We start from the raw sequence: 25,875 nt of genomic DNA, 5'->3' as shown, positions 1-25,875 counted from the left end.
GTTTTTCACTATTGTAAGGCTACCTGTTCTCCATAGGCCAGAATGGGCTGTTAGAATTGTTACATTCTATCATCCTAACAGACCCAGGGAACATGGTAGAAATTCGAGTTTAGTATGCCTGAACTCAGAATAATAAAATACATCTTTTAGTAAAGTTTATTTTAATATTCTGTGTTTGCAAATACCACTTTTAGAAAGTTGGTATTTGCTTGCTTGACCATTTCAGCCCGCCTCTGCTATGATGTGTATCTGCCTGTCTGGCTGTGTGAGTGACAGGGCTGGGGAAACCCAGAGGGGCCGGGCTAGGTAGCCTGGTGGTGAATAGGAAGATTGGCAGTCAGATGGGTGGGAGGAGTACACCTGGGCTCTGAATAGGGTTGTGCTCTGCTACCACAATGCTGGCTCCACCTCCTGCGGCTGATGTCTCTGCCCTGCACCCTGAATAGAAAGGCAGAGTCATGTCAACAGAGTGCTCAAGAACTGGTTTGGACTGGGCAAAGGCCCCTCAACCCCAGAGGAACAAAGGAATTAGGGGTATAAGTATTGGGACCCTGCTCCCAAGAAATTAGATCCTGCTGTAATAAGAAGTACCTCTGCCAGAGGAGAAGGAACTGGGAAAGCTGTAGGAGGAGTACTGTCCCTGACCTGGGGGATTGGCCTGCAGTGGTTGCCTTGCTGCTGAAGGAGAGGAGAAAGACTACTAAAGACTTTGCTTCAACTTGTGCTTTGAAAAGATCTCCAAGGGCTTGAACTGAGCTTGCCCCCTGAACGAAGTCCCAGGACAAGTGGACTTCACCCCCAGCTCCCCAGAGTCTTTTGGAAGTGCCTGCTGCTGTTGTTGGGCCTTCTGAGGGACTGCGTGTCGCAAGGAGCTGGAAGCGCGACGCAAGGAAGAGAAGCGTGCCGCCGTCGGAGCCGCTGTCGTCGCATCTCGCAGAGAGTGTCGCCGCTGCAGCCTCGCATCGAGCGGAAGCGTCTCGCATCATCCGGCAGTGTCTCGCAACGCCGAAGAAGCGTGTCGCCATCGCAGCCATCGTAGCTGTCGCATTGCACCGCATCGAGAGAAGAGTCTCGCATCGAGGAGGAAGCGTGTCGCCATCGCAGCCATCGTAGTTGTCGCATTGCACCGCAACCAGAAAAGCACCTCGCATCCACGGAGAAGCGTGCCGCCGTCGAAGCCGCTGTCGTCGCATCTCGCAGAAGGGGTGTCGCCGCTGCAGCATCACATCGAGCGGAAGCGTCTCGCAACGTCGGAGAAGAGTGCCGCTGCCAAGGCCGCTGTCGTCGCATCTCGTCAAGGGTGACGCCGTTGTATCTGACGCATCGAGTCAAGCCTTCTTGCAACATCGGAGAAGCGTAACGCATCTGGAAGATCCCGTCTTTATTTCTTTTGCACCAAGAACTTCAACGCATCTGCATCGCTGCAACACTTTCGTTGCCCTGCGTGTCGCATCTAAGGTACATTGACTTAAAGTGTTGCATTTAAGAACGTAAGAGAAACTAAGCAATCTTCTACCAACTAAGCAACCGTATTGTGTATTTTTAATCGTTTAATGGTCTTGTGATAATCCTATATAAAGAATCCTTATTTTTAATATAAATACCTGTGTGGTGTCCATTTGGAGTGTTGTCACTTGGTTACTGTATGTGTTCACAAATGCTTAACCTATAACGCTCTGAAAAAAGCCTTGTCTGCTCGCGCCAAGCTACCTAGAGGGTGAGCAGGGGTTGTTTTAGTAGTGTAACCCCTTACCCTGACTAGAGGAAAGGTTCCCTGCTTGTCACAAGTACCTACCTGTGCCAACCAGAGAACCCGGATTCTAACATTGGTGGTCAGCGGTGAGGATTCTGGACTTGCATTTGTGACTCATGTACAGTGATTGGTGAACACTACTTAGTGAGTGCAGACCTTAAACACAACCAATACTTGTTGGTAGATTTCTTTTTGGGACTTTCTATTTTTGAGTGCTGCCAAACTTAACCATGGTGGAGAAAGCAACATCCATAGTCTCTGTGAATACTGAGTTGGAATGGGAAGAAGAGAAACTGGAAAGCTACAAAGTATCACAGCTAAAGTTCTTCTGCAGGAAATTTAATGTTTCTACTACTGGATGTAAAAACAAGGCATAGTTCTACAAGGCGCTGAGGGCCTGGGTAGAAGCAAGGAATGCCACTGTTAATGATAATGCAGAGGAGCAGCTGGATGGGCCAGTGGGTCCAAGAGGAAGGAGAACCCCTTCCCCTGCCAGTAGCAGTGTTTCTGGTAAAAGTCTATCTCCAGGGGAGCTGGCAGATAGAAGAGAGTGTAGGATGCACGAAATGGAGCTGACCAAGCTCAAGTTAAAAGGGCAGTTAGAATTGGAATGGCAAATTAGAAAGTTAGCCCTAGAGGAAAAGAAAATAGAAATGGAGCATGAGTTGATTATGAGGAAGCTTGACTTAGAGCTTGAGAGGCTTGAGACCATGAGTGTTTCAGCCCAACAACAAGAAATGTGTGTAGCTCAGAGATTGAGCTTTGCTGAGTGGAAGAAGGAATCCAGCTCAGATGGTGGCAGCAATATTGAATTTTCTAGTGCTGAGAGAGTAGTACACACACCCAGAGATGTGGCGCCTGACTTGAAGGAGGGGGTTAACATACACCAGGAGGTTCAAGGACATGAGGTAGCTCCAGTAGTGCGCAGTGTCCCTGAGAGGAATAGGGTAACTGGCGCAGGGGTTCATGGTCCTAGTGGTGGGAGGGCCACTCTACTGACTCTAGATGAGAGGTGCAGGGAGAGGGGTTCCCCCAGAATTGGAGTCCTGGTATGTGAGTGTGAAGACGGCCCAGAAGTGTGTGGGTTGTGTGACAGAGACAGTCAGATACTGTCTTGCCAGTCTCAGGAGAGTGGTGTGGAGTACGTTTGCAAGGCACTGGATGGTGAGGTGAAGGATAGTTTGGTCAACCCTGCTAGGGGGCTGTGTGATCCAATTGTGGGAGAGCATATTGTAAGTCCCTGTTTTCCAGAGCTATGACAACACCTGTTGGAGAGTTAGTTCTCTGAGCGCAGGGAGATCACATTGGAGGCAGACCTTTTGGTGGAGTCCAAAGGGTCTGGAAAAGCATGTGGGAGTGATCCCAAGATAAGTGGTTCAGGTATCTTCAAACCCAGTGTGGTGGAAGTGGCTCAGAGTAGCCCAACTAGGTCCTGTAGTAGTGAGAGGGGTGTAGGGCCTCACGTCCTGTCTTTAAGGGGAAGGAGTGAGAATGGGTTATGTCCCGGTAGTGCCCAACTTCAGTCTCAGAGCCTGGATGGTCCTTTAAGGGAACACCAGGTGGGGAGCCTAGTCTGTCAGGAGGGGCTGCCCGTTGTGCGGGATCCCCTAGTGTCTGGTGAACGGGGAGTGTCTGTAAGCAGGCCTCCAGCAGTTCTGGTGTCTGGCAGTACCGCTCCAGTTGGGAGGGTGCAGAAGTCCAGAGTGAGGGGTGAGAGGGGAAAAGAGCCCCCAGTGGGAGAACCAGTGGGTCAGGGGCCAGCCAGAAGGGCTGCATCACCAGTGAATGACCATGGTGACACCACTTCTGTCCTGGGGGATCTTCATGCACTGTCAGGTGGACAGGGGTCGGGAGATCAGTGCCAGGCAGACTGTCACACGACACATGAGTTATGTGTCACCCTCAGGGGGGGCATGCGTGCTCCCCGGGAAGTCCTGGTGGGCCAGGCGAGCGTTTAACCGCATGGGTTGGCCCCATGGTTGGGAAGCCAGGTTCAGGTGTTGTCTGACCTGGAGGGTGGGACAACTGTAATCAGTGTCCTGACCCATGTTGCTTCTAGGGGCACCACTCCAGTTGGGAGCGTACAGCCATCTGGAAGGGGATGCAGAGGGAGGGAGTCCTCACCTCTGATCCCCGCTCAACTGAAGGGTTTAGACCCTAGGTTGAAGGGCCAGGTTCAGGGTGTCCCCCCTGACGTGGACACCCAGTTTCAGGATAGAACCCCTGAACTGGTGGGCGAATTGCGCAGGACACCTGCCACAGGTGCCCTTGCAATTCTGGAAGGGGGTACCACTCCAAGTGGGAGGGTACAGAGCCCCAAGGAGGGGGACCGGGTGTGGGAGAGGCCACCCCAGTCTTTGGTCCAGCCGCCGGGTACAGGCCTGGCGCTGGTGGGTCAGTGCCAGGATGTCATACCTGAGCTGACAGGAGGGAGAATGGACAAAGGGTGCCAAGCACCTGGTGCCACTGCCCCCCCGCTCCCTGGCGCCACAGAGGTTTGAGAGCCCTGTGAGGCATACGGCCTGGGTCTCATCCCTGACTACTGTGCAGTGGCCACTGTAGCATTTTTCTGTCTCTCTGTTGGGACACACCTGTGATCCGGTTAAGGTTAGGGGCTGCACAGGTGGTGTCCACAGGTGAGGAGAAGGGTTCCCCAGGGATTGGCTTGGTGGGCCCTGAGAGTATGGACAGAGGGATTCCAATAGGTTCAGATTGGCGTAGGACTGGAGTCTGCCCCTGCAGTTGCGGGCCAGGTCCTTGTTCTACCGCCTGCAGCAGGGAAGCCCATCAAGGTAGTGATTGGTCTACCCTGCGTTTTGGCTGGAAGGGGGTTGTGTTGGACCTGGCCCTTTTGGCCGGATGGTCCCTAGACTTTTCGCCTTCCACCTGTACTTTTTCTGACCTGCTGTTGGCTATTCTATGACTCTGGGCACTTTACCACTGCTGTTCAGTGCTAAAGTGCATATGCTCTCCCTACTGTAAAATGTATATGTTGGTTGGATTCCATAATTGGCTTATTTGGTTTACTGTCAGACCCCAGTAAAGTGCACCAGGAGTGCCCAGGGCTTGTAAATACAAATGCTGCTGGTGGGCTTGCAGCACTGGTTGTGCCACCCACGGAAGCGGCCTGGAAAAATGTATCTAAGGTCTGCCATTGCAGAACCTGCGTGCAGTCTGGTACTGTCATGCTGACTGGGTAAGTGCACACACTTACCAGTCCCTAAACCTTCCCTTAACTTCATATTAGTCACCCCTAAGGTAGGCCCAAGGGCAGGGTGCATTGTAAGCATACGGTAGGACAAGCCTGATGTGTGTGGCATGTCCTAATAGTGAATTACAGCCATTTTCGTTTTTCACTATTGTAAGGCTACCTGTTCTCCATAGGCCAGAATGGGCTGTTAGAATTGTTACATTCTATCATCCTAACAGACCCAGGGAACATGGTAGAAATTCGAGTTTAGTATGCCTGAACTCAGAATAATAAAAAATACATATTTTAGTAAAGTTTATTTTAATATTCTGTGTTTGCAAATACCACTTTTAGAAAGTTGGTATTTGCTTGCTTGACCATTTCAGCCCGCCTCTGCTATGATGTGTATCTGCCTGTCTGGTTGTGTGACTGACAGGGCTGAGGAAACCCAGAGGGGCAGGGCTAGGTAGCCTGGTGGTGAATAGGAAGATTGGCAGTCAGATGGGTGGGAGGAGTACACCTGGGCTCTGAATAGGGTTGTGCTCTGCTACCACAATGCTGGCTCCACCTCCTGCGGAGCGGCTGATGTCTCTGCCCTGCACCCTGAATAGAAAGGCAGAGTTATGTCAACACAGTGCTCAAGAACTGGTTTGGACTGGGCAAAGGCCCCTCAACCCCAGAGGAACAAAGGAATTAGGGGTATAAGTATTGGGACCCTGCTCCCAAGAAATTAGATCCTGCTGAAACAAGAAGAAGCTCTGCCAGAGGAGAAGGAACTGGGAAAGCTGTAGGAGGAGTACTGTCCCTGACCTGGGGGATTGGCCTGCAGTGGTTGCCTTGCTGCTGAAGGAGAGGAGAAAGACTACTAAAGACTTTGCTTAAACGTCTGCTTTGTAAAGATCTCCAAGGGCTTGAACTGAGCTTGCCCCCTGAACGAAGTCCCAGGACCAGTGGACTTCACCCCCAGCTCCCCAGAGTCTTTTGGAAGTGCCTGCTGCTGTTGTTGGGCCTTCAGAGGGACTGCGTGTCGCAAGGAGCTGGAAGCACGACGCAAGGAAGAGAAGCGTGCCGCCGTCGGAGCCGCTGTCGTCGTATCTCGCAGAGAGTGTCGCCGCTGCAGCCTCGCCTCGAGTGGAAGCGTCTCGCATCTTCCGGAAGTGTCTCGCAACGCCGAAGAAGCATGTCGCCATCGCAGCCATCGTAGCTGTCGCATTGCACCGCATCGAGAGAAGAGTCTCGCATCGAGGAGGAACGCAGCCATCGTAGTTGTCACATTGCACCGCAACCAAAAAAGCGCCTCGCATCCACGGAGAAGCGTGCCGCCGTCGGAGCCGCTGTCGTCGCATCTCGCAGAAGGGGTGTCGCCGCTGCAGCATCGCATCGAGCGGAAGCGTCTCGCAACGTCGGAGAAGAGTGCCGCTGCCAAGGCCGCTGTCGTCGCATCTCGTCAAGGGTGACGCCGCTGTAGCTGACGCATCGAGTCGAGCCTTCTCGCAACATCGGAGAAGCGTAACTCATCTGGAAGATCCCGTCTTTATTTCTTTTGCATCAAGAACTTCAACGCATCTGCATCGCTGCAACACTTTCGTTGCCCTGCGTGTCGCATCTAAGGTACGTTGACTTAAAGTGTCGCATTTAAGAACTTAAGAGAAACTAAGCAATCTTCTACCAACTAAGCAACCGTATTGTGTATTTTTAATCGTTTAATGGTCTTGTGGTAATCCTATATAAAGAATCCTTATTTTTAATATAAATACCTATGTGGTGTCCATTTGTAGTGTTGTCACTTGGTTACTGTATGTGTTCACAAATGCTTAACTTATAACGCTCTGAGATAAGCCTTGTCTGCTCGCGCCAAGCTACCTAGAGGGTGAGCAGGGGTTGTTTTAGTAGTGTAACCCCTTACCCTGACTAGAGGAAAGGTTCCCTGCTTGTCACAAGTACCTACCTGTGCCAACCAGAGAACCCGGATTCTAACAGTTTACTTGTCAGACCCTAGTACAGTGCACCAGGAGTCCCCAGGGCTTGTAAATTCAAATACTGCTGGTGGGCTTGCAGCACTGGTTGTGCCACCCACAGAAGCAGCCTGTAAACATGTGTCTAAGGTCTGCCATTGCAGAGCCTGCGTGCAGTCTGGTACTGTCATGCTGACTGGGCAAGTGCACCCACTTGCCAGTCCCTAAACCTTCCCTTTTCTTCATATCAGACACCCCTATGGTAGGCCCAAGGGCAGGGTGCATTGTAAGGATAAGGTAGAACATGCCCTGGTGTGTGTGGCATGTTCTAATAGTGAATTACAGCCATTTCCGTTTTTCACTATTGCAAGGCTACCTGTTCTCCATAGGCCAGAATGGGCAGTTTGGTTATTACATCTTATAATCCTAATTGACTCAGAGAACATGGTAGAAATTCGAATTTAGTATGCCTGAACTCAGGATGATAAAATACATCTTTTAGTGAAGTTGGTTTTAATATTCTGTGTTTGAAAATGCCACTTTTAGAAAGTAGGCATTTTCTTGTCTAACCATTCAAACCTGTCTCTGCTAGGCTGTGTGTATTCCTTTGTCTGGAGTTTGAGTGACAGGGCTGGGGAATTCCAGGAGACAGTGTGAGGTGCCCCAGTGGTGAATAGAGAGATCTGCATCTAGATGGGTGGGAGGAGTTGCACCTGTGACCTGAATAGGGCTGTGCCTGCCTTCCACAATGCTGGCTCCACCTCCTGGGGAGCGGCTGATGTCTCTGCCCTGCATAGTGAATTAAGAGAAGGAATCCTGTCAACAAAGTGCTCCAGGGCTGTACTTTCCTTCCACAATGCTGGCTCCACCTCCTGCGGGGGGTCTATTGTTTCTGCCCTGCACTGTGAAAGGAAAGGAGAAGTCTGGTAAACAAAGTGCTCAGGAACTGGTTTGGACTGGGCAAAGGCCCCTCTGCCTTCAGAGAACAAAGGATCTCTGGGTATAAATATTGGGACCCTGATCCCAAGAATTTAGATCACTTTGGGAAAACAAGAAGAACCTCTGCTGAGGGAGGAACCAGAAGAAGCTGAGGAGGAAACTATCCCTGAACCTGGGGGATTGGCCTGCAGTGGTTGCCTTACTGCCAAAGAGAGGAGAAAGGAACTTTGTGTGTACTTTTGCTCAACTTGTAAAGGATCGCCAAGGGCTTGGAAAAGAGCTTGCCTCCTGCTGAAGTCTCAGGTACAACAGACTTCACCCCCCAGAGTTCTTTGGAAGTGCTTGCTGCTGTTGTTGGGCCTTCTGAGGGACTGCGTGTCGCAAGGAGCTGGAAGCGCGACTCAAGAAGGAGAAGCGTGCCGCCGTCAGAGCTGTTGTCGTCACATCTCCTAAAGTGTGTCACCGCTGCAGCATCGCATCGAGCGGAAGCGTCTCGCATCATCCAGGAAGTGTCTCGCAACGCCGAAGAAGCGTGTCGCCATCACAGCCATCTTAGTTGTCGCATTGCACCGCACCAAGAAAAGCGCCTCGCATCCACAGAGAAGCGTGCCGCCGTCGGAGCTGCTGTCGTCGCATCGCGTAAAGGGGTGTCGCCGATGCAACATCGCATCGAGCGGAAGCGTCTCGCAAACGTCGGAGAAGAGTCTCGCTGCCAAGGCCGCTGTCGTCGCTTTACGTAAAGTGTGTCGCCGCTACAGCTGAGCAAAACCAAAGGAAATGATGGACGGAGTGTTGAACATTGCAAGCACTCACCCCCAGTCAACTGATCTGGGTTTAATCCATCACCGTTCTTTAGCCCACTCTGCCACCCCAGTTCAGACATGGTCATATGCAAATCAGTCTAACCCTGTGCCTCATGGTAACAGTCTAGCCCGAACTGCCAAGCCATGTCTTCCCTGGACCGGAAACAAGCTTCCTAGGACCGGTCGAGTCGAGTCTTCTCGCAACATTGGAGAAGCGTGCCGCATCTGGAAGATCTTCACGTCTTTATTTCTTTGCACCAAAAACTTCATCGCATCAACATTGTTGCAACACTTTCGTTGCCCTGCGTGTCGCATCTAAAAGGTACATTGACTTAAAGTGTCGCATTTAAGAACTTAAGAGAACTAAGCAAAATTCTACCATCTAAAGTAACAGTATTGTGGGTTTTTGTCGTTTAATGGTCTTGTGGTAAATCTATATAAAGCATACTTATTTTTTATATAAAACCTGTGTGGTGTCCATCTGTAGTGTTGTCACTTGGTTACTGTATGTGTTCACAAATGCTTTACACACTGCCTCTGAGATAAGCCTGTCTGCTCGTGCCAAGCTACCAAGGGGGTGAGCAGGGGTTATGTTAGGAGTGTACCCCCTTACCCTGACTAGAGGAGAGGGTCCCCATTTGTCACAAGTGCATACCTGTACCAACTAGAGACCCCCAAGTCTAACAAGGACCAAATGTAAATAAAGCATTTACCAACACCACAACAACTCAACAACGTAATGTAGGTATCTGATAGAGACTACTAGCTGCAGATTCCTTAATGTAGAATTATCCCCAGGCGTGAGACTGGATCTGGAAAAAAAATTGCCACAGCAACTCTGCACGCCGGGGGCGGCACCACGTGACTCCGCCCTGACGTTGTCCGCGGACGTGATATCAGCGAGGTCACATAATTCCCACCCCGGCGCGCTAACGTCAGTTTTCCTTCTTTTCCGCGTGCAACGCAGATCCGGAGTGAGTTCTCTTGGCCTGTTTTCAGGCCCCTTTTAACGCCTTTGCCTTGGGAACAGTGTGCAATGCCTTCGGGTTTCAAGACGTGTGCTTCTTGTGCGCGTCAGATGTCGGCGATGGACCCTCACCCTATTTGTATGTGGTCTTTGGGCAAGCACCATGATTCTACGGAGGATTGTCGTCTCTTGTCTCCTCTTCACCTGAGACTGGACGCCGCATCGTTGCCTTTTCCCCGGCGGCTTCCAGGGCGAGTTCTACACTGTCTCTGTGTCCACGGCCCCCGGACCGCCCTTTCGCACCTTGCAGGTGATTGCCCCGCCGGCTTCTCCGCCATCTCCGGAGGCCCCTCAGGCCCCTCACTCGTCCGTGGGTCTTCCATCCTACAGGGGCTGGCCTATCTTCCTCCAGCAGGGCAAGGGGACGGGCGGCTTAGTTTGCAGCCTTCCCCCATGGAAGAGTTGCTCTCTCCCCCACGATGCCCTATGGAGGTGAGTGTGGCCTTTGTCTGGGCCATCTCCACGGCCGCCGGCATTTTGCAATTGGACAACCCGGTCGCTCCACTCCCAACGGACCACTTGTTGGTGGTTCTCCACCAGGGCTCTGGTGGAGGGGAGCCTCTGCTTCCATTTGAAGCTTCGCTCCACAACTCTCTTCTGGGGCCCTGAGGGCGTCCTGCTACGGGGGATCCGGTACCTCAGCCGCTCCTCCACGGTCCTACCCCGCACGATCCTGCCTGCCTTTTTTCCCACCCGTCTGCCCAGGGCCCTGTCCTGCAGACTGCTTTTCCTTCCTTGCCTTCAGTGTTGCTCTCTCCGTCACGGGAGGCCTGGTGGTTGGAGTCCTGGGGGCTTAACATCTTCGCTTCCACTAGTGCTGCTTTGCGCGCCGTCAACACACTTTGTGTGTTGGCCAGGGCTACCTCCGACCTATGGGATTCCGTGGAGTCCCTTCTGTCTCGCACCTCCCACGACGGTGCCCGCGCTGATCTGCGGCGCCATGTGCTGGATGGTCGGGAGTTAGCTGCGTTTATTCTCCGTTTGGCCTTAGATGTCCCTTGGTTGCGGGATAGTGTCTTTCCAGAGAATATTTGGGAGCGTCTTGTTGACCTGCCTTTTGATGGGATTCTTTTATTTAACACCCACTTGGACTCCGCTATTCAACGACTCCTTGTGGGGCTCCGTCCCCCTCCCCCTCCGTAAGCTTTGGCTTGTCGGTCCTCAGGTGTCTTATGGGAATCGTTTATCCCACCTTTCTCTTTCGGCCTAGTGTTTCGGTTGGCCCGTCTGTGTGCTGTGTATGGCTTGGAATGCCTTCAGGGTCCTCACATTGGCTGCTGGTACAGCCCTTCAACTTTTGTGGTGTGTGATTTTTGACTGTTAGTGAACCCGTATAGGTCCTCAGGTTGGACCATCTGTGTATTTTTTGGCTGATTGGTAAGCCGCCTGTGGTGATACCCACAGGTCTTTTATGTTCTTGACCTCTGCTGCGGGTTTCCCTAAGAGGTGTTCCCCTGTTTTGTTGTGGGATGTGCCATAGGTGGGGTACTTGGAGGCTATTGTATAGCTCTGTCCTGAGCTGGGCGGGTGTGTATCCCTTCTCGGGTTCCTCACGTTTCCTGGCGTCACTGTGTACCGCTTGGTGCGGTCTCTTTTTTGATCCGCCTTAGCGCAGCTTGCGCTGCTCCAGGTTCTGTCCTGCTCTGTAGCCGATGGTGTTTCCATTCTTCTTCTACAGGGCTTGCCTGTCGTACATTTTGCCCTTTGTTCCTACGGGATATCTGCTTCTGTGCGTTTTGCCTTCCCTCTTCAGCCTCTGGATCGCCAGACCGCCTTTTGCCATGCCGTCTACGACGTCGTGTCTTGGTGTTTCCACCTTATTATCCGACGTTTTGGCCTGGTCCTCTGCCTTGTGTTCCAGGGGGGCTAGGATATTCCTGGTGTTCTCCTGTGTTCTGGTTGATGGCTTTAGGTCTGTACTACATATTTCTCGATTCCCGTGGGTGGGGTCACGCCCCCGTACCACCCCCGGCTGCTTCTTGGGAGGTTCTTCTCCTCTTTATCTTCTGGCCGGTCCCACTTCTCTTCGTGGGCCGGGTTGTGCCACCGGGTCGATCCTTCTCTGGGGCTTGTTCTGGGGTTCCCTTGCCTCTGTCTTCGTCTTGTGCTCGGCTTGTTCTGGGCACACTACTTTATAGTATTTATCAGCTGCCTGCTGCGCACGCCTGGTAGTTATGGTCCACCTCCATGGGCCTCGGTGTGTACCCATGTGCTCCTGTCCCCTCTCACCGGCTGAGGGACCATTCCTGTCTTGTCCCCTGCCTCGGGTCTGATACCCGTTCAGCTGTCCCCCTCGCTGTGTGTGATCTCCTGAGGCGGACTCTGCCTCTGTTCCACCTCTTCTCCTTGGATTTTGCGGTGGTTCTTTTCTTCCTTTGGTACTCGCTTGGTGCCGTCTGTCCCTCCGGGTTCTCTGGCCGACGCCCTTTGACCCTCGGGTAGGCTTGTGGTATCCTGGCCTTCCCTTCTCCTTGTTCTTGCTTATTTTTTCTTGGTGGGGGCTGGGCCGTCCTCCCTGTCCCCATGGCACATCCCCTGTTGGTGCCCTGTGTTCTTCCAAGCTGGTGAGGTTCTCTCGCAGACCCTCCTCCCCTCTGGGTATGGCTAGGGTATCTATTCTACGTTAAGAAATCTGCGGCTAGTAGTCTCTATCAGATGTACAAGTTACTTACCTTCGGTAACGATGTATCTGGTAGAGACGATTCTAGCCGCAGGTTTCGTGAAATACTGCATTTGAATTGGCCTATTCACAGCCAGGATGAGTCCACTCCCTCGGGAAAACAGGGGAGTGTTGGGGCACATGAGCAGTTACGATTGTTTTTTCAGTGGTGCGAAGCATGTCATTGCAATAGGACACACAGGAGCAGGTTAGTAGTACCCTGGCAGCCGGAACAGGCTTCAACCACCCTGAAAAAAGGGCTTTTGGCGTTGTTGTAAATGGAGACAAGAGATCTGCTGCAAAGCTGGGCAGAGCCTGGTGTGGGGAATCATCAGGGAGGAATCAAAGGCCTTCTACCTTCACAAGGTAAAAGGTATGATCCAAACCACCCGCTTCGTTCCGATTCCAAGTAATTCTTGCCCAAGGAAAGGAGTGGTCTTCAGAGAACTTGAAACCAAGTCTGTTGTTTACATGAAAGCCAGTCTCCCAGATATGAGGGCTATCTCCTGCAGTCTGTAAAACATGCTGGAGAAGCTCAAGGTCTACCTGGAACCCAGAAGACTGCCTGCCTGATCAGAGAGGGAATGAGAGTGTCTGACCCTGCAGGGGTTGAAACTGTCCAAGAGAAGCCAGCTGTGATCCCAGTGTGAGTAACATTGCTGACTGCCCTTGAATAAACACAGAACTAACACATGTAGTGGGGGCGGTTTCCTATTGCAGCCCCCACATTGGACCACATACAGAAATCAATGCAAGAAGCCATGCTGTGTTTTCAGGCACTCCTGTGATGCTCTAAGGCTTAGTGCTGTTGCTTCCAAACCCCCAGCAAATTCCAAGAAGCAGCTCTTCTGCCTAGCAGCCTTGCTGTGCTTCCACCCGCTGCAGCTCCAGTCCCAAGCGAAACCGCACCTGTGGTCCTGTATCTGCAGAGATGTCACTGAAAGCACCAGCCAGACGAGCTCCCACCAGTTCCGCTCAACCGCGCTAGTGTGAGAAGGTAATGGAGCCTCACATGAAAACGTGCAGACCAAGTTCTTCCACCCGAACAGCGACTGTTGCCTAAAGCGATCCCATTAATTTTGGTATGAACTATTGACTTGAACTACAAAGTACTCTGAGTGAGTAGAGACCTAGTGAACTGCACCTGTGTCTAATCTGTGTCCATGATCCCCTTAAAGTAGAAAATCTACAGAGATGATACCCACTCCTAGAAAAGTGAGAGGGCACCAAAGCAGATGGGTGACTTAAATAGGCAACATAGTCGAATTTACAACCATGCAAGTGAGCCCAATTGAATTGTGTCGTATTACATTTTTCTGCATTAAAGTATTTTCTTTTCACTGAGATAAGCTCATGGCTGGCAATGCATTTATTGTATCCATTGTCTGACCGTAACCCTGTATACAACCTTCCTAGGAAGCCTTTGAGTGGTTGTCCTCGCTATTCTGAGAGTCACAGGTGGAAAGTGTGTACTTCGCCAAGTTGCAGTAGGGCACTTCTGCACTCACTACCCCTGGGTTTCTGCTTTCCAGGCAATATTGTTGCACCCTACCACCCTTTTTTCTGGTTTTCAGCACACAAAGGGTGCGCTTGTCTTGGGTCCTGTGCCCTGGCTCATCTAGCCAATATTCATCTAGCAATAAGTCCAATGGAAAATAAATAGTAGACAGTGCTATCGCTACACCAGTCCCAGCCCTGGATTTCAAAGTGCAGAGGGCATCTTTCCTTCCAGTCTACGGCATGCTGAAGGGGAGGGGGCTTAACTTGTAACATTATCTGGAAGATGAAATGAGTGTCAGAGGTCCTTGTCATTCTTGCCGACCTAAGATCGGGGGTTCTACAAATGTACACAATAATTGCAGTGCTTCGTCTCCTTGAATGTTTCCTTTAACATCTTCGATGCCAGGGTGTTTGGCAATTCCATTCGCGGATGTTTGCTGAGTTCTAAACAGCTTGAATGTGGAGTTGGTGACTATGCAAGGGAGCGGTGACTATGCAAGGGAGCTCATGTGTTCAGATGTTCATACCATTGTGTGCACTGGGTGCTTTCAAACTCTGTTTGCCATATGGTCTGTCCGCTTGAGAGCGTCTATGTGTCCTCTGTGTGAAGTGAACGCATGTCAGAATGAATTGGCAAGTATTGCTGCAGTGCTGTTGGTGTCTTTCTGTGTAAGTGTGTGCAGCACTTGAAAGCTAGACCCATTGGTCTTCTCGGAGCTTGTTTTTCTTTATCTCTCCGTTCACCAAGAAGATCAATCTTTAAAGAACGCCCTTTTTACATTTTCTTTCAATTAGTAATCAGAAAACCTCAGTGCCTGAAGAGAATCGCAATTTTCCTCGTTTAATCTCTCGCGAAATGGGTTTGCAATTGACGTGTGGGCTCTGTAACCTTAGTGGTGCCCTGAAAGAAGCGCTGCTGCCGTTGCTCGTGGTAACCGGAGAGCAGGAGAGGGAGGCTCGGGATGAGCAGTGCCTCTGTTACCTTCTTTGTTTTTCTGCACATAACTTAACCAGCGAATTCAAATTGAACGAGGTGACTATGACTCGTGGGCTTCCAATAGCAACGTAAACAAAATATGACACGTGCTTGGAAGAACTTATGTGAATGCAACAGGAATTCCAGTATTTGTGCAGTTCACCCCCATACTCGATGTAAAATGCACGTTCTCTGAGGATTGTCCTTTCAAACGGAAACAGGATATACCTTATTTTCTCGCGGCCTGCACGTGTAACAGGCCCAGTGGAGACCCATATCCATTTCAGAAGGAGGCCGTGCAAAACAGCTGTCACTTTTAGCATTTTCTTGTTTAATAATTGTGTATTCCTCGTATATGTTTTGTGAATGATTGCTGTGGTGTTCTTGGGTGAAGCTACGCATGCTGACGTGTGGTTGGCTCGCTGCAGAAAATCCAGGACCTGGAGGCCACGCTGTACAACGCCCTGCAGCACGAGCCGGGGAAGCGCGTGAGCGAGTGCTTGAACGAGGCGCAGCGGGACGACCTGCGCGCGGCGGTGGAGAAGCTGCGGCGGCAGATCCTGAGGCAAAGCCGCGAATTCGACAGCCAGATCCTGCACGAGCGCATGGAGCTGCTGCAGCAGGCCCAGCAGGTAAGAGGAGGCGTGCTGCCGGGCAACCACCATTCACACCTGAACGCGGCTCTAATGATACCAGTGTTTTAATGAATGTAACGCAGTCTTTTTTAATGAGTCTGTTAAAGTAAGCGGTAGGTTTTACCTAATCTAACACCTGCTCACAGCTGTTTCTAATCCAGGTCGCCAGGTGTGTCAATTTGAACATTGGTTTTATTGAGTTATAGTGAATGATCTGGTTTTCTAGTAGAATCAGTTTTTACCATTTCAAAAACACTGCATACATAAAAATACGCATAGGTACCCTGCTTTTCTCTGTACTGTGTAGAGTATTTTTTCCCTCTCACCGAACTGTTCCTTTCTCTCTAGTATGACCTGTGTTTCTTACTTCAGCTCACTTTGCACATTTTTCTTTCGCCTGTCGAATGATGTTTGTGGCCCACCAGTTGTTCATATCCAATGAACACACTACAAAACGTCTTTTCTCTTCCACGACTCCCTTCCCAGATTCTGGCGATGTCGACTAAAAGAAGAGAAGTATTTTTTTCATAATCTATCAAAAGTGATACTCTTGGGTCCAGAATATGCGGCACAGCTGAGGCAGAGCAGTGTATTCTTTCACCAGGCTCAACCAAGAGGGATCCCAACGTTCTATTCTTTTTATTTTGTTAGTTTGTGAGTACGTTGGGTCATCAAGCCTTTTTCATGACCACAGGCTATTTTTAGGTCTGGCAGAAGCGAAGACCTTTTGATCCTTACTAAAGTTGAGCCTTTCACTGTGTTCTTCCACCACCACAGCATGCAACATGGGGCAGTGAGTCAGCCCGCTTCAGTCATTGGCAGACTTCACTGTGAATAACTACATTCTTCCCTTTCACGATGTGTACATCCACACACATTCATACTCTTTTACAATGTGTACATCCATTAATGCCTTATGTTCTTTTTGAGGCCCAAAAATGTTTTTGCTTTTGCCAATGTTTTATTTTTAGGTTGAGTAGGGCCCTGCAACTTCTCCAACAGTAAAGTTTCAAGCACACTATGACTGCACAAAACAAACATTGACAACGCTGAAAGGCCTGTGGCCAAGCCAGACCCAATGGCTTTGCGAAAGCTTGTTGTTACCGGCTGTGTTCCCCTGGAAAGGTAAGCCACAACTGGGCCTGTCTATGTTAGTTGGAAACCTGAGGGTCATACAAATGCTCACCTGCAAAACCACCATATACAGACCATTGCAATTTTCTAGTTTTGACATTGTGTATGGAGGTAATGATCTGCCCACTATGTGACACAGCGGGGCATGCCATCATACACTGAGACCATTACTGATGTACGCCCTGCAAATTACTGAGAAGACAACCATTGTAGTACAAGTCAGCTCTCCGGCCTCACAACCTCCTGTAATGGACTCTTGAAGGATGCTGCAGGCATCCTACCCCCTCGGGTGGGTTCACATTGGTTTTTGGCTTCTGCGGTGAAAGAAAAGTTTCAGAAGTTTATTGACATGTTGGGTAGAGTTTATGAGTATGAAATGTAACACGTTTTTGAGAACGTTCTCGAAAAAAATACTGCTATTTTCTAGATTCCTTTTACCCATTGCTGAGTTAGATTATACAAAATATTCCTTGGGAAATGCCTCACCATGGTTAATAGAGGCTTTCCTCATATTTTAAATATACAGTATTTCTGGATGTAGGGGATGTGTATACCACATCGTGCATAATAGTTTGTTCTCTTTAATGAATGCTGATTCTTTTTTTTTTTTTTTTTTAATAGATTTAATCTATGAAATGACACATACGGAGCAAATGTTGGTTCATTTAGTTGGTATGCTGACATATTTAATCTATATGATACTTTCTTAAATATTTGAATTTGCATCGTTAGCTTGCAGCCTTTCACTGTAATTATTTTCAAATGCTTATTTTAAGCATTTTTATCATTAATACTAACCCACACCTGAATAGTGTGTCTATAACTTCCCATATCGGTAATGGGCCTTCACATTTTTTATATGTGCATCCCATTTTAATATACACCTTTCAGTATTGCTTATGTTCAGATATATGCCTTTTGGAAATCTGCATCCTTACATGAACCTCACGTTTAGAATCAATAATGGAATGAATAAAAGATAGGTGCATTAACAGAAACGTTTATATATATATATATATTCCAAGAGCAAGTAGACAGAACATATTAGGGAATTATTACATGCCTTATTTTCTTGTAAGAAAGTGGTTTATTATTTGGAGGGGATTGGTGTCCACAACAAGTAGTAAAGTCACTGTCTTGTTAGGTTTAATCAAACCTTTCAGTAATTTAAACCTGAGATAAGTACCTAGTTAATGTTAATTGAACCTGTAAAGCGCAGTTACCTGAAGGTGTCCTGGTGCTAGCTCAAAGCAATGGACAGAAAGACCTGAAATGAGAGTGGAACTAGATGTCAACAGCTAAGTTTTCAGCTCTTTCCTGAAGTTGAGACGGTTGGGGGGCAGAGCGACTGGAGTGAGGAAGATCGTTTCACGCATTGGCTGTGCAAATAGTAAAACGTCTGCCACCCTAGTTAGTTCTCTTAAATTTAGGAACAGCCAGGGTTTTGGCCCCCAAGGAATGGAGAGTTCTGTTGGGAACATACCAAGTAAACATCTGCCTAAGGTGGGAGGGACCAATGTTGGTTTATTCTTTAAAGGCTGTACACGGAGGTTTGAATTTGATCCGGTGCCTCACTGGAAGGCAGTGAAGTTTTTGAATTTCAGATATAACTGATCTGAATTTGGGAGTGCCCGACAAAAGTCTGACTGCAGCGTTTTGTAACAGTTGTAGCTTTTTAAGCTGTTGCTGCTGTAAATTAAGGTACAGTCCATTACAATAGTCCAGCTTTGACAGGACAAGGGAGGTCACAACTGTTTTTTGAGACTCATCGGGGATGAAACACAAAATCCTTTTAATCATCCACAGTATAAAGTAGGTGGAGGCCGTCAATGAGTTTACCTGGTCACCAAAGGTGAGTTTGTTGTCCATTTGGATACCCAGGTGTTTAGCTTTCCTAACAGGAGTAGTTAGGGATCCTAATTCATTAGGCCACGAGGAAGGGGACCAAAAGGAAGTATTATTGCCGAAAATAATGACTTCCGTTTTATTGGAATTCAGTTTTAGGCAGTTATTACTCATCCACTTGCTAATGGCCAGCAGGCAGTCATGAAATTTGATGCCTGTCTCACACTGTGGTCATACAGGATCCTGTATCCCTCAGACCCTCTACCATGGTCTGCTTGATGATTGGCAATTTCCTGTACTTTGCCTTGCTGGTAAGGAAGGCATTAGGACTTCAACATTCACCCCAGCCATGGAGACAAAGGTGGCTTCAGTCCAACCCCTGTTTTTCCCTGGTTCCTGGGGCATCTCCTCTCCAACTGGGGTTGGGGCCTGGTTGACTAGAGGTACAATGGAGGGAGCAGACCCAGGTGCTGGCTATTTCCGCCTGGAAGATAATTAATTTCCTGGAAACTGCCCAGATGGCCATCCTATCAGAGGAACAGAGTACCTCCCCATACCAAAGCCCTTTGTCTTAACTCTAAGAGCATGTTAACACCTTCATCAAGGAGATAGCCAGCTCCTGGGTGACAGTTGGAAGCTTATGCAAATGGGCTCTGAGGCTTTAGGTAGGTACACAGTGACTTTTTTAAAGTACCTTTTGTGAAATATTTATTACAAATCTGAGTTTACAGGTGCATTGCACTTGTAATAAATAGTTTAAAAAGTTCAAGGATTAATTTTGTAGCTGTTTCCTAAGTGGAGCTAACATTGTCTCATAATGATGTTCCTATGGAACAGCTAAACATGCTATGGTGAAAATAGCTTTTGTGGCATTGTCCCTTGAAGGGCATGTTTCACATTACACTTTTATATGTCCTACTTTTAAATACCATGCATCTTGCATAACTGAGCGCTAAGGCCTACTTAGGGGTGACTTAATGATATTTAAATGGAGGGTTCAGACCTTTTAAAAGGGGTTATTTTGACAGGTCAAAAGTGCAGTTTTAAAAATGCACGAAAATGCTACAGCAATAGGCCTGCAGTCATGATTTGCACAGTCACTCTAGTGATGGCAGAATGTGTACTGCAGTCCACTAGTGACATTTAATGTAGAAGCCCTGGATAGACTTTGTACTATGGCTTTAGAAGTAATGTAAATATGTCAATTAGGAGTGGAGTACTGTCCAATTCTACACGTTTTAATGGTCAGAGCACATGCACTGGGGCCTGATTAGCAGATCCCCAGTACACAGAGTGAAAAAACCAGCACCAGGCCAAGCAAAATGGGGGGGATCATGCAAAAAAAGCATTGTATTTACAGACCCACTTTTAAATACCATGCACCCTACTTCCTGGGCTACAAGGCTTACATAGGGTTATTTGTGAATATTAAAAAGGAAGGTTTCCACCTCTCATGCAAGGTTATTTCAGCATATCGCACTACATGTTTCAACTGCGGCTGTTAAGCTACAATAGTAGGCCTAAAGCAATGTTTTTCATGTCACACTAGTGGATGCTACTATAGGTGCGGAAGACCACAGATGACATTTAACTTTCTGTGCCAGGGGCGCAGTTTCTACAGCATATGCTATGGTCTTGTAGCAGATTTAAATAAGCCAATCGAGGATTAGCCAATTCTTACATATTTTAGGGGTCAGACACACCCACTGAGTACTGGACAGCAATGCTCCTGCGTGCAGAGTCTAAAAAACAATACCATTCAGCAAAAAAGGGGGTGACCACGCAAAAACAGAGGCATTTTATCACAATCCTCCTCCATATGAATCATATAGGTGCTTTATATAAATCCATACCGCCTCTCAGATCCTTCTCTTGTACAAAGGAGCTATGAAGATGGTAAAATACTGTAGTGCTGTGGTTCATTCCAGTTGTCAGTACATATGTATCCATGTTTACAACTTCTGTCAGTTTTTACCATGGCATAAATACTTTGCATACATGTTTTTTGAAACATACTAGAAGCTAACAGTGAAAGTTCACATGTAGGTCTACATTGAATTTGTGGTAGAATCTACAATTATCAGTATGCCACATATGCACTAACAAATGTTTTAAAAATATTGCATTACTCAGTGTAAGGGCTATGTTAGAGTACGGTTTAGGGCCAAAAACATACAGGTGTATGTATGATTTGAATGGTTAAGATGTCATTCTGATGTCTGAAGATGGTATTAATGAATATAGCAAATAATGTATTGAAGACACTCATTTCTGCTTGACAGAGATTGATTATGAATCGGCACAAGGGGCCTTCCGATATCATATAGACCTCAGAATCCTAATTCTAGAATTCCTATTGTTGCTGATTATTAGATATATAGAATTGGGCAAAGGTAACTCTCCTTTTCTCCACACTGGTTGGTCCCTTTAACATTACGGTAGCTTTTACACTCAACAGAATAAAGGAACTTTGTAACAGTTATCAGCATTATGTTTTGAAGAGGCTGTCAACAGTCTTTTGTATATTAATAACTCATTTAAGTTGTTGCTTGTATACGCTTTGAGTAATGACTCCAGCTTGGGTGTTCTGCTTCTGCCTCTCTTTGTAAACATTAAATAATTAATTTGATGCCATCTGTTTTCTGCAAGCCACTTTAATTATTAAGATACGTGTATCATTCCTTTGTATGTATATATCCAAAAACTCATTGCTTACGGCTCGAAAAAAAACTTCGAATGATGTCTTGTATGTAGAAAGTTAAGAGCCTAATGCATGGCATGAAACACCTTGAGAGAAGCTGGGGTTCAACTCCCAGACATTCCTATTACCCTTCTTGCACCAAATATAATAAAGTAATAGAGCAAACCTGAAATCGGGCCTATCTACAAATAAAGTAAGTAACTCTCCTAAAAAGTAACATTTGTAAGAAAATCTGCATATAATAATTATTATTGTGGCGCAAGATGAATGAATAATAACTGGTTTTGCAACATTTTGGCAAGGTAAAAGTGAACATATGCTGGAAACTAAACAGTTCCTATGCTAGTGCATGCTGGGAAAGGATTCTTAGTTAAAAGATTGGGCTTTTGCCTAACAGTAACAAGTCAATTACCTTCTCGTCCGTTTTCCCATCCCATTCCTTATCCTTGAGCAGCTCGTTTGCTCCACAGAACGTTTTACCTAGCTGTGGTCAAAATAGTTCCACCAATATGGCGCTGCCTACCCAGCAGGCAGAACGGGGGGATTATGTCACCCTGTCAGCATGAGAATAACAAAAAAAACTCAAAATAAAAGAAAAATATTCACCAGGATCAAAAACCAGGTAGAGAGGGACAGGCCCAGGAGTGGAACAGGAAAACCAGGACTTGGAGTAATGAAGATTACCAGTGAGTAACTGGGCATGAGTCAAGTGTGTGAGCAAGTATGACCTTTTCTGTGGTTTTGACTGCCAGAGCGAACCTTCTAAAAGTGTTTTCAGGGCATTTTACAAGTTCTCCATTGCACCAAAATGAGCAGGGCCAAACATTTTCTTTTACCATGTTACCACATATTGCTGACCTCTCTCTTTATTTAGATAGGTGGGGTGTTAAAGGGTCAAACCTGAGCATTGAGATAACACTTCAGGCCAGCAGAGAGTGTTACCCACACATGGCGGCTTGGCCAGAGGGCAATAGCGCTTGAATACTTGTGTTCTAATATCCCAGCATACCTACTCCCTGTGCGCTGTGTTATGTCTAATTTCTTCCTGGTTTGGGATATTTTTCGGTGGTATTGATGCTGCTCTTTTGATTGTGCTGTTCTGATGGCAGTGACTACTGCGGCGGGTTGGGACAGAGGCATATGCCACTGGTTTCTTGCCATCACTAGGGTACTGTTTAGTACACTAAGGGAATGTGTGAGCAAGGAAAAATAGAAATATGTCATACCTAGTCCTTCTAGACAAGTCATATCTCTTATTTTTTCTTCACTGTTTACATATCATGCTAATATAACACAATGTTTAATTTAATAAAATTGTTCTGGCTCTGAATTTTAACCAGCTATTATGATAATATTCGATTGGTTGCACCACTACATTTTGCAGCCTTCGGCCCTGATTACAACTTGTGTGGTTAATCCTGACCAGTTCATAAATCCCTGTTTACGCACTGGATGAAATTGCGTTTTGGGTTTTATTTAACGTGTCTGATGCGTTAAATAACCCAACGTTTGTTAAATCTTGGCAGGTCAAACCAGACGAAATTTAACTGCGGAAATGTATACGGTATTTACCATACCATGCGGATTTTGGTGTATTTAACACCAAAATCTGCATGTTATTCTCCAATAACTCGTAATAGGTGCTTTTTATCGCTCCCGATAAATAACGAGCCGCTGTGTGTCGTTATTTGCCAGGTGTGATAAATAGCACCTTTACTTGTAATTAGGCCCTTAGTGATTGGTTTAACAAAATATTTAAAACTCTCTTCTAAAGCTAAACTGGTGGGAAATGCTTCATATCATCCTAGAGACTGAGTACCACAGCAAGCTCTTACGCATTAAAAACGCACACAAAAGGTGATGGGAGGAAGGCTTGGAAAAAGTCTAACCACTGGCGATCGCTCGGGGTAGCATTCCAGACCATCATTCTTTTGCCCACCATGCCACCTCAGTTTGCCATATGCCAATCAGTCTTGACCCTGCTCTAAATAGGAACAGTCCAGTGCAAACTGCCCTGCCAGGTCAGGTCATCCCTGAAAAGGAACACAAGCAACCCAAGACTGGTTTTGTCCTGTTTGGGGGGGGTCAGTCAAGTAAAGCTTGGTTCCAGTGGCACAGTGAGCACAGGACCCGTGTCTGGGCATATTCTTGCCACTTAGGGTGGTACATCAAACCCACAAAAGGTGATGGGAGGAAGCTTGCAATAAGTCTAACCACTAACCATTGCATGGGTAGCATTCCAACCCATGGTTGTCTGACCACCACACCGCCTCATTTTGGACACCGCCATATGCAAATCAGTCTTGTCCCTTCTACGCAATAAATTATAAGCTTTATAGTAACAAAGTAAGACAATAAGTTGCAAAGACTACATAGACAAAGCAAGGCAACTAAGCTTTGTTTTTGTCCACTGAAGGGGAATCAATTAGACAATCATATACACGAGAAGAAATGAAACCTAAAAGAGAAACTTTTTCAGTGTATTTCTTTTGGAAATCAATTCTTGGTCATTCCTGAACACTGCTAGTAGTGCATTCCATTCTGTGCAAGCAGTAGAGAGTGTCAGCCCGCTGACATTCTTCCTGATACTCTTGGGTCAATCAAAACTATATTGGGTGATCTGGAAGAATTGTATGGAAAGAATTGTGAAAGTTAAAGGAAACAATTTTCGTGTAAAGTTGTATAAGTAAAAACAAGTGTCTTAATTTTAATAGGTTATGCAGCTGGAAGCTAGTATAGTATTTTTAAACATGCATTGGTAAAGACAATAGTTGGGGCTTTGTCTGCCAGCCTTTTTCTGTCATTTTGTTTTGCTGTGTATTTTGTAAAACGTTATTGTTTGGGGAGCTGCTGGGCCCTAGCCAATGTAAAACAAAAACATTGACCAAAAGCAAAAATATTGTTTTGGGCTCAAAAAGCACATATTGTAAAAGTAATCCCTAGCACTGAATGAAGCTAGAGGAGAATCCCGTCACTCAAAGTGATGTTAGGCAGTGACTGAAGTGGACTGACCCATTTCTCTATTCTGTATGCTGTAGTGGGTGGAAGAAAATTGTGAATGACAGAACAACAATGGCTGAAGAGGGCTGGCTGGTGACTCCAATAAGTAAGTAGACTATATATAATTTTAGTGAAATCAAAAGGTCTTAGCTAACGCCAGAACTAAAAAGAGCGTAATATGAGAATTCTTTAAAAGATTAAATTTAGCTCTAGCTGCTGTATTTTGCAACACATGCAATTTACTTATGTTCGTGGAGATGGTACCAATTAGCAGGGCACGGGGCATTGTAATATTCAAACTTTGTGCCCACAATAGCCCTGCTATTGGTGCCCTGTCCTCTTGGGACAGGAGATGTCTGGTTTTCCTTTGTAGCTTAAAATAGAAAGAATAAGATTAAGTGATATTATTTGTGTCTCTAAGCATGGTAATTCTAGGATCAAATACTACGCCCAGAGTTTTGACAGTTCACTTGCGCTTACGTCCCAGTTCATGCCTTATAATTAGCAAGATGTATTTCTTAGATATTGGCCTGCTAGTAAGATCTTAGTCTTTGCAGCAAACAAAGGCAAATATGCAGGTATTCTATTATAATTCTTTGAGCTAGTCTCATACTGTGAAGGTTATTTTAATAAAAGGGGTATTAATGTCTCATTTACATTGTCTATGATGAAACCAGTACTGAAAGAGTAATTAATGATGTCTCTAAAATAAAAACGTTTTCTTTAATTAATCCAGAAGGACAGCGGTCACCAAATCATGAAGTAGATTTAGGAGCCATAATGAGAGCTATAGTCTCTTCTAAAGAAACTTCAAAGGAGCAGAAGCCAAGATACCAGTTCATTATAAGTAGATGATCTATTGCTATATTTTTCACAAGCTGGGGCTGAAAGTTTTTGTGCATTACCTTACACCCTCCTATGCAATGTTTTTGGCACTCACAGATGAATGCTCCGACTTTTCTGGAATTCAGTTTAATTTGGAAATCATAGTCCAATGGCCAAAATCTTGAAGACACATATCATAATTATAAGAAAATTATTTTCTGGGCTCTGGTCCCTTAGTATGATCAGTGTGTCATTTGCAATATCCTGACATTTCCTAAAATGCACACAGTCCTTTTCTCAATCCTTTTAGTGTTAGATACCCACAAGGTATTTCATTTATCTATCATTACATGTATCGACTCAGTGTTTTTGCTATTGACATTTAAGTGCTTGCATTCCTCTTTGCAACATATCAGATGTGATTGCATCAAGTCAGTAGTTCTAGCCCTCTTCTGAATTGCTAATAATCTATTTTATCCTTTTGGACACAATACTTAAAGTATGTTTCCATGGTATTTTCAACATTGGAAGATTAACCCCCATTTTCTGCTGGCTGGGTCTCTGTGGTATATTTTTCTTATGGTTCATATAGGGAAGCAGAATACTAAATTATGAGATGACAGCCCATAAGTGTGATATGAATTATGGCTGAGCTCTCAAAGTGCTTGGTCTGACCTATAGACAGAACACTTGGCTCACCCTAACAGGCTTGATTCAAGACGCAAGAATTTCTCAGAAAATTGTGTCTATGATATGAGTGCAATAACTAATCCAATAACAATGCAGTTAAGTTACAAAAAATTAAAGAATCAAACTAGGTTAGGTAAAAAGATAAGAATTAAATCAAAGGCAAAGGGTCAAACTATGCTGTTTAATGTGGCATGCTCATCACAAACTGGTTCCAAATCTTGAAGATGTAGGATCCAGGACTTT

General features: G+C 46.6%; 1 protein-coding gene and 1 long non-coding RNA gene across 2 annotated transcripts in view; one reads left to right on the top strand and one right to left on the bottom strand.

Annotated features, from left to right (window-relative positions):
- Positions 1-25,875, top strand: part of JAKMIP1 (janus kinase and microtubule interacting protein 1) — a 1,879,738-nt gene that overhangs the window by 1,762,992 nt on the left and 90,871 nt on the right. The window contains 1 exon segment of the mRNA XM_085642441.1: positions 15,231-15,434. Within this exon segment, the coding sequence (XP_085498567.1) occupies positions 15,231-15,434 (204 nt within the window).
- LOC146863069 (uncharacterized) overlaps positions 1-25,875 on the bottom strand; it is a 96,737-nt gene that overhangs the window by 35,742 nt on the left and 35,120 nt on the right. The gene's annotated exons all lie outside the window — the stretch shown is intronic.

This window comes from Triturus cristatus, chromosome 2_2 (genome assembly GCF_964204655.1).
Source record: "Triturus cristatus chromosome 2_2, aTriCri1.1, whole genome shotgun sequence".
Taxonomy (NCBI): Eukaryota; Metazoa; Chordata; class Amphibia; order Caudata; family Salamandridae; genus Triturus; species Triturus cristatus.
This window is presented reverse-complemented; position numbering and strand designations above follow the sequence as displayed.